The sequence below is a fragment of the Macrobrachium nipponense genome, chromosome 14 (genome assembly GCF_015104395.2).
Source record: "Macrobrachium nipponense isolate FS-2020 chromosome 14, ASM1510439v2, whole genome shotgun sequence".
Classification (NCBI taxonomy): Eukaryota; Metazoa; Arthropoda; class Malacostraca; order Decapoda; family Palaemonidae; genus Macrobrachium; species Macrobrachium nipponense.
In genome coordinates, this window is record NC_087207.1 from 32581450 (window position 1) to 32591449 (window position 10000).

Here is a 10000-nt window from a genome sequence, read left to right on the forward strand (position 1 = left end):
GGATGCAAATTGTTGATCATCCATCCTCCAATCAGCAAACATACAAAATTGCAGCCCTCTAGTCTCAGTAGTTTTTATTTCATTTAATGTTAAATTTAGCCATGTTCGTGCTTCTGGCAACCAAACAACACAGACCACCACGGCCGGCTGAGAGTTTCCTGGGCCATGGCTAAGAGTTTCATACATCATTATACGCTGTACAGAACACTCGACAGAGCCAAAGAAACTTCAGCGTATATTTTACTTGTTTTCTTTTTAACCATCCGTATTACCGATATCTTGAGTTTCCTATCATTCATCTGCTACACCGGTTATTGTATGCACTATTAATTTTGTAAACTCCGATCAGGATATGATCAATTTTGTAGAAGTTGTGAGCACAAAGGGTTCATTCAACCTTTAAAATATAGATGAGGTAGCGATCACTGGTGCGTTTTTTCTTTTTCTAAGCCATCTCCTTGTGTGGAGATGCTTAAATGGTGACAAATTAAGCGTGAGGTGTAGTTAATTGTCTTTCTTTGATATTAGTTGTTTATTGAAATTCAAACGTGCTTTCTTTTTTTATTTTAATTTGAAATGCTAACTAATGCTTAGAACGGAAATACCCTTCCACTCATTTTATATCACATGAAATAGTAGTAATTATGAGTAGTCTTGGTAATTTATTATTATAGTTAGGATTCAAAACGAGGAAATACTCTTATAGATGAAGCTAAAACGTTTTCAAATCAAAACAAGTAGTTACGTATTCACATACTAATAAAACAACCAGTTATCACAGGCAATGGTGGGTGGCGCTTAGAAACACAAAGACTCATTTTTTTGTGCCCCTGCCCAAAAGTCCTTGACCTCTGCAATTGCTGGCAATAGTAACAGTCATGAGAAGCAACTCAACTGTAAAGAAATTGTCCCTTTCGGACACAAACACATCGACACGCAACCCCGTGTGGTCGTCTATGCATTTCTTTCGCCAGAGAACCCAGTGAGCTCCGTCTCATTTCTGTCGTGGTGTCCGTCCATCCATCAGAGGACTCCTTGTTCATCCTCGCTCAAGGGTGTCATCCTTCTGGCATGATGGCATCCTAGGCTCTACCACCTCCCCCGATCCTATCTCCTAATAGAGACTCCCCACTACCTTGGTAATATACTTCTGTGTCCTAGTAGTCCTGCCCCTCCGTCCTTCCCACCACCCCCCTTTACCGGCTTCTCCTCCTACTAACTTCTTTTAGAGAGATGATGCGATGTCGAATAAATAATCTTTCAAATGATGCTCTCTCTCTTTCTCTCTCTCTCTCTCTCTCTCTCTCTCTTGTTGCACACTGACTGACTCAAGCTTGCTAGCTAGCTACGCTTCTCACACAGTCATTTGTTGCAGCGCAGACAAACAGGCGCAGCAGATGGCCTCAGTGGAAAGGGGGGTGGGGGGGAGGAGAGGCAGCCAGATCAAATAACCAATAAAGGGATGCCCAAGCAGCACTCATTAACGTTTATTAGGACCGCTTAGGAGCAGGCAGGACTTGTGTGAGAACTACGGACCAAAGCTGAAAGCCCCAAGGAAGTAGCGAGTGTAGAAGGGTATATATGGGCGCATCGCGACGATGAAGTCATTGCTCTGAAAAGTCCTCCTCCTCCTCCTCCCCCTCCTGCCCCATGTTAGCTCATGCTGCGTGTCACCCTGAAAATGGCACGGGATGACGTGTTCGACAGACGTAATCCTGTCATTTGGATATCAAAAGGCTGCCTACGCGCTTAATACCGGATGACTTCACCGTTTGTGTTCTTTACTTTTATCCTTGCTTATTTTTCCTCCTATTTACTTTGTTTCTCATATCCTGCGCAAAAGTCGGGCATCCGGTGAGGGCATTTACTAGAAAGGATGATTTCGAAATATTTTCCTTTATTTATTTTTTTTTCATTTTTAAGGCTTACCCTGATTGAACGTTCATCTTATTTTCATGAGTTGCCCAGGGATTTTTGGTTTTTTTGGGCCACAATACAATACCATACATAACTACATCATATAATATATATATCTATATTAAATATAATATATATTAATATAATATATATAATATATAGGTATAGGTTATTAAAAAATTATGTATATTATATTTGTTATATATATATAATCTATATAATATATATAATATATATTATATATATTATATATATGCGCAGTATAAAAACACCGTAATCTTGCTTCTTGAGAAATCAGTAGAAGGATCCACCCAGTAATATTCTTGTTTATTCCAGATGAGAAATATATTTTTGTAAATATTTTCCACAAATATTATTTCATCTGGATAAAACAAGAATATTTACTGTGGATCCTTCTACTGATTATATATATATATATAGATATATATAGTATTACATACATATAATATTATATATATATAACAATATATTACCATATATATAGACATAACATTAATATGAATGAGTTCCCAGTATTATAGCAATTTACGTTCAGTTAATTAAAATCAGCCACTGAACACCAACTGGTAAGAAAAAGAAGGCAATTAATCATTGCTTCCTGAACTCTTAAACTTACATAGCGCACACATGTATATACGTTCTCACGGTCATATATTAGAGTTTAGGAAGAGATCTAACTCTTGAAAAACAATTTTTAAAAAACTCGATGGTGTTTTGTTTATTAATGTATGGCCAAACAAAACAAAACGTAAGCAACATTAGCCAACAGCCAAGCTCTCCCAAGGGGCTAGAGATTAGACAAATGAGAGAGAGAGAGAGAGAGAGAGAGAGAGAGAGAGAGAGAGAGAACGTGATATGAAAGTGATCCTACAATTGCTAGATGGCGGCACATTCCAACAGCTTGAGTTTACCCAGGGTGGGGGGATAATGTTTATCTGATGGAACAGATTTCTTGGTCTTTTCTAGCTTCGTCCACAGATCTGATTTTATCAAACAGAAGCTCTCTCTCTCTCTCTGGCGCGCGAGCGGATGTGGAAACGCAGAGAGAGAGAGAGAGAGAGAGAGAGAGAGAGAGAGAGAGAGAGAGAGAGAGAGAGAGCATATAATGTTTGTGTTCCTTTGTGAGACACGAACAGTTGGCCTCAGGCATTAGCCTAACCGGCTCGTCCAACAGAGGTCATAGAACAGTTCATTTGTGACAAATTTGGTTCCGTAATCAAGTATATTGAACATTGAGCTGATTAACAGCTCTCCCAGGGCTGGCCCGAAGGAGTAGATTTTTATTTTACATGGGGTATGAGCCAATTGTTACTTAAGCGCGTCTCCCAGGGCTGGCCCGAAGGAGTAGAATTTTTATTTTTTTTACATGGGTATGAGCCAACCTTGGTTTACTTTTTTTATTCCCGGTGGATTGTTTTAGGGACTTCTCACAACTGTTGTAGAATAATTTATGTTTTAACGAGCTGTTTTCTCTGAAACGGGTTAAATGAGGTTTGGCTATACAGAATTACTTCACAATATCAGTCACTTGAACCCCTTTTTTAGTTTATTTCTAATCGTTTAGCTGAATGAATGATACATAACTTATATATATATATATCATATATAATATTATATATATATATATAATCAATATGTATTATAGGATATATATAATATATATATTATATATATATATAATATGATATATATATATATATATATATATGACTGGTAGAAATGTTTCTTTACAGCAACAGAATTCCATCTAATAAAAGGAGCCCATAAAAACACCAAACATATAGAGAGAAAAATACTCATATTTCAGAGACAGCAGTCTCTGAAATATAGTATTTTTTCTCTCTATATTTTTGGTGTTTTTATTTGGTCTCCTTTTTATTAGATTGGAGTTCCTGTTTGTAACAGAACATTTTTACGCAGTCAGATATATAGAATCATATACTATATATATATATATATATATATATCCAATTTTTATTATATATATATAGATTATTAGATATATATATATCTTAATATATATTATATATTAATATATTATGTAGCGTTCATTCAGCTAACGATTAAGAATAACGTGGGGCAGTGACTATTGTTGAAGTAATTTCTGTATAGCCAAACCTCCTATTTACCCTTTTCAGAAAAAACAAAAACGCTCGTTAAAACATATATTCTACCCACAGTTGAGAAGTCCCTACAAACAATCACCCGGGAATAAACAAAAAAAGTATCAATGAATAAATAACGTAATCTGGAAATTTTCATAAACGAACTAAAAAGTTTAAACAAAGAGTACATCGCCTTGTACCTTGAAATTAAAATTGACATATTCCACAACGTGGTCCATTCTTATTGCTTTGTAAAAGTAAGACGTCTGAAGGAAAAAACTTACTTTTACGGATGGATTACTAGTTTTTTACAAAAAGTTTGAGGTTCCTCACTGGATTGAGTGGTTTGCGTAATATGTATTTTGTGTTTCCTTTGTGAGACAGACCACCGACAGTTTGGCCTCAGGCATTAGCCTAACCGGCTCGTCCAACAAGGTTCATAGAACAGCTTCCATTTGTGGACAATTTGGTTCCGTAATCAAGTATATTGAACATTGAGCTGATTAACAGCTCTCCCAGGGCTGGCCCGAAGGAGTAGATTTTTATTTACATGGGTATGAGCCAATTGGTTACTTAGCAACTGGACCTACAGCTTATTGTGAGATTCGAACCACATTTTATCGAGAAAGGAATTTCTAATCACCAGCAATAAATTCCTCTAATTCCGCATTGGCGGTAGGCAGGAGCGAACTTCGGCTACCAGATTTGTAGGTGAGTACGCAAACCACTCATCCAGTGAGGAACTCAAACTTTTGTAAAAACTATAATCATCGTAAAGTAAGTTTTCCTTCAGACGTCTTACTTTTACAAAGCAATAAGAATGACACGTTGTGAATATGTCTAATTTTCAAGGTACAAGGCGATGCACTCTTTGTTTAAATTTTTATTCGTTTTATGAAATTTCCAGATTACGTTATTTCATTATACTTTTTTTTATTCCCGGGTGATTGTTTAGGACTCTCACAACTGTGTAGAATATTATGTTTTAACGAGCTGTTTTCTCTGAAAAGGGTAAATGAGGTTTGGCTATACAGAAATTACTTCACAATAGTCACTGCCCCGTTTATTATCTAATCGGTTAGCTGAATGGAATGATACTAATAATATATTATATATATATATATCTATATATATATATATACAAATATATATAAATATGTATATCTCTATATATATATAATTATATATATTAAAAAAAAAGAATATATATATAATATATATATATATACTATAAATGACTGGTAAAAATTGTTCTGTTACAACAGAATTCCATTCTAATAAAAGGAGCCCATAAAAACCAACCAAAATAAAATTAGAGAGACAAAAATTACTATATTTCAGAGGACTGCTGTCTCTGAAATATAGTACTTTTTTCTCTCTATATTTTGGGTGTTTTTTATGGGCTCCTCCTTATTACTATTATTATATAAATATATATTATATATAATATATTCATATATATATATTTATTAATATATATAGATATATATATATATATTCAATAATATGGGGTGGGGTGTTATATTTTTATTTGATAAATATTCATTTATTTGTAGTGCAGAGATGTAGACAGGTGGCATTGCTCTTCACAGGTAAAGAAAGCAAATTGAAAAAGAAAGAATTTTTAAATATATTTAGTCTTTTACTGATTGACCTCCGTTAATGGTCACGGTATGGTAATAAATGCCGATACAATTTCTTGCCTTTTGGTTTTTTAACTTTGACACCGTTAAAAGAAGTTGTATACATTTCTTCTTTCTATCTAATTACTTTCGTACGTTATCTATTACAGTTATCTCGCGAAAAAAACAAAAAAAAAAAATAGAAAAAAAATCACATTACCCTTTTTTATTTTTACGCCGAAAACTTTGTTGTTTTCTGTTGTTTATGAAGAGTTGGTAATGGAAACCGAATTACGTTGATTTTTATCATATATTTTGTAAATTATTAAAGTGAGTTAATATATCAAGCTGTTATTATTTGAGTTGTGATAATGCAAACAGAGTACGTACGTAATCACTTTGATAATGATAGAAGTGGCAGAAATAGAATGCTTTTTGTACGCTTTCGACAGTGGACAAGGAGATAAATACTGTTTTATTTTCTTTTTCTTCTTGTGGTTAGACTCCAAGAATTAACTTTGGTTTCAGCCTTGTCGTTGTAGTCGTAAATAAGCTTCCTTTATACTAATTATGCTTGAGTAATCTCTGCTAATTACGACTCACTAACCACAACTGTGTAATGGCTGCAAGTAATTGGGCCTATTTTTTTTTTCTTAACTGTGCTTTCAACTGTGCATGTCTGTCCCATTTTTTGGGACCCGTTTTGGATTTGTTTATTTATGTATACAGTATGATTATAATATATATTATATTAATATAGTTTGGGATATATACATAGGATAATATATAATATATATTATAGGGATCCCTCCCGCCCACAGCGCTTCTATCCGTTTATGTTTCCGGAATGTATCTATGAATTTCCCTCCAGCCATTTGTACAAAGTAAATTTTAAATTTTCCTAGTTTAATAATATTCCTTTTGGAAGCTTTCTAATTGTTTTGATGGGAAGGCCGGCCAATACCATTATGTGTGCATGGGATTATTCACATACGCATTTAATAAAGTAGTTATATATGTATTTTGCATATATATAGGTGATTATAGTATAGCTAATATTAAAATATATATATATATATATATTAATATATATATATATAGATATATGATTATTATTAATATATATATGCATTAAGCTACAAAGATTCCCCTTAAGGTCGTCCAATTCGTTCTTCCTCGGAATTGATGTGTGTTCATATATGTTCACCGAAGGGGAATTTTTTTAGCTGATAATAGTTTCATCCTCTCGTGGGTTCGAACCAGTGCCCAGCGGTCTAAGGAGAAATCAGGACTTCAGTGACGTTATGTTGGCCGAGTCGATAACATCACTGAAGTCCTGATTTCTCCTCAGCCCGCTGGGCGCTGGTTCGAACCCATGAGAGGACGAAATTATTATTATTAACAAAAAAAAAATTCCTTCCCCTTCGTTAACAATTGTGAAACAAAATATATTAATTCCAATGGTAGAGCGAATTGGAGGATTTAAATGGGTATTTTGTTAGCTTAAATTGCGTGTAATATGAAATCAGCGGTGATGTGATAGAAATTCATATATTGTATATATTTTTTCCTCAAAGATAGTAAGCCTTCTGGTTACTTACAGTTTATTTATTTGTTTATTTTTTTTTAAACAGAGGTATCTAGCCCCATTCCCTATCATTGACTTCGAGGCTCAACAATGGACGGTACTAACGGTACTACCCGGTTCCGTTCCAGCCGGTTCGTCTAGTGTGGGAGAGAGGTAGGGACCGAACCACCTACGCAGGAAACAGATTAACGATCCCCTTAAGTGTCAGCAATCAAGCGAACGAGCGCTTGTATATCGCGACGCGCACATTTTAACGTGAATAAACGCATCTTCAAAGAACGACTCCACACCTGGAGGAGGAAGAGGAGGAGGAGGAGGAGGAGGTAATGGAAACCAAGCCCTGTGCATTCATTACCTAGCGGCTACCGCACTTCTTCCCTTATTTATTGCCGTTTTCATTCAGCTGTTCCACTTGGCAAAGTGAGCTTGCGGGCGATGAATTACTCCGAGTGGTTCGTCGCTGAGGGCTGAGGGGTGGGGAAGGGAGGGGGGAGGGATCTTAGGGAGGGAGGGGTAAGGGGGTAGGGTTTTTAAGGTTAAAGGAGGGATTTAATTAAGGGGTTAGGGATTGGAATTGCAGGGTCTTTGGTGAAGACGCTCTGATGTAAGGTAGGGGGAGGGTTATGTATGGGGGGAAGCCCCTTCGTTGTTGGACTGCTATAGGGAAGGATGATTGGATTTTCTTTTAATTTTTTTCTCTTATTAATAAAATATACCTTTACAATCCTTACAATTTGTTGTATATACATTATACTTTTACTTGAATAAAATTAGTAATTGAAGTATATTCACTACAACACCATTGTTACTGTTCATATAATTATGTTTTTAAATTACAACAAACCCATTGACTTCGTGAATGTTTTTGGGAAAACAGAGAATTTTAAATAATACCTTTATTTCACCAATTGGGGAACAGTGGGTTGGGGACCATCCTACTTTTTTATCCATTTAAGGAATTGCGGGTCGGAACTTATAAATTCTAAGTATCTTCCCATCCGTATCCCTGTAGTGAAATCAGATATTAGGACTTTGGCCCCATTTTCATCCTTTGTCGAGCCTGCATCAAAATCTAGCTTTAAAATCCTTGAGCTATTGAGTGGTATTTTGGTGGTAATTGTGGCCTTAGGAAAACTTAGGAGTGGAGAGACATGTCATGGGTTTTGAATATTGACGTGGAAGCGAAGGAGTTTCTGGCTGAATTGAATTGAATTGAATATAGGATTTAGACCAAAGGACAAGCACTAGGACCTACGAGGTCCTTCGGCGCTGAATCAATCGTCAGAAAAGGTGGAGGGAGAGTAAAAGATGGAAGAAAGAGAATATGAAAGGAGGTACAGTTAAAGGAACGAAGGTGGTTGCAGCTAGGGGCCGAAGGCACGCTGCATAGAACATTCAGTAACGCCTACAGTGCACCGCATGAGGTGCACTAACGGCACTACTCCCCTACGGTGGGTATCTGGCTGGTACCATAAGATTATCGGATGGTGTAGCATGAAAAGCGTTGGGAGAGGATTGTATTATAAAGGATGGGGAACGGAAGGGGGAGGTGCGGGGGGGGGGGGGCAGGGTGCTCTTGTGTATAAGGGGGAGATTCACCAGTAGTAGGATTACGCTAAAGAGAGACAGATAAGGACAAGAAAATTGAGAGAAACAACTTGTTTCCGGGACTGACGATTCCATTGTTCGAGCGGTTTGGGGGCTCTCGTGATTGCGATAATTGGCCGTCTTCATTGCGCAAAAATATTGTATTTTGTTACCGGTGCTGAGAGAATTCCTCTTCGCTTTGATTGAAATGTTTATAGCAGCTTAATGTTCTGCAGGCGGATGTGAGTACGTTTACCCACGTTCACACAATTTATTGTTATCCTTCAGGGTGTATTTGTGTGCGCGTAACCTTGGCAGTTGCAATACTTAGTGATTTCAAGCCACCATAACTCAAAACGGCAAAAACTGTGCTCGCACAGTTTTGTTATCCCCTTCTGTGGTAGCGTGAGCTAACCATTTAAAGTTCAGTTGAATTTGAGCATAAATTTTAAAAAAACGATATTTTTTTAATGATTCCCTGTTCATGTAATTTCAGATATATATATATATATATATATATATATATATATATATATATATATATATATATATATATATACTATATATATATATATAAGATATATATTAGTCTCTGCTCAGTTTAACGTCGAAAGATCTTGCAGATCCTCCTTCGTTTATATTTCCTTCGTGGCATATATCTTTATTTATGGATTTATCACGTTCCTAACTTTCGTGATTAAGTTATACATATATATATATATATATATATATATATATATATATATATATATATATATATATATATATATATATATATATATATATTTACTTTAGCAGCCAGAAACGTTAGCAAATTCACCCAACAGAGTGAAGTTTCAATTAAGAAACAAAATCTTCGCTATTCCAGCTGCTGTTTCCTTGGCTCTTGCAAAGAAATCAAGAATTCTGCTAAACACAATATGTCACGTAGAAAAATGGCCTTAATCCTAAATCCTTGCGTATTTTCATGAAAGAATCTATCAATGAAATAATGTTCATTTTCAAACGTCTTTCCCTCTCACACAGCTGGTGATGTGAAGCGGTTGGGTCTATCTAATCCGGAAGCCACGAACACCTAGTTGACTTGTGTTAGGTCGTGCGGGTGGCGGAGGCCACTGCTGCTATGACGTCATCGCGGCCATTGTTCTTACGGCTCCCCT

The 10000-nt window shown here is 35.9% G+C and overlaps 1 protein-coding gene across 3 annotated transcripts in view; it reads left to right on the forward strand.

Moving 5' to 3' along the window:
• The window catches only part of LOC135226442 (protein bowel-like), a 134011-nt gene that overhangs the window by 80596 nt on the left and 43415 nt on the right, over nt 1-10000 (forward strand). Inside the window, exon 1 of one of the 3 annotated variants that reach the window (XM_064266002.1) lies at nt 9868-10000. This exon is cut by the window's right edge and continues 5 nt beyond it. The exons of the other annotated variants lie outside the window; for them this stretch is intronic. Coding sequence (XP_064122072.1) covers nt 9964-10000 — 37 coding nt within the window. The 5' untranslated portion in view covers nt 9868-9963. Of the gene's footprint in view, nt 1-9867 lie in introns of those variants that run through there. 3 annotated transcript variants of the gene reach the window in all.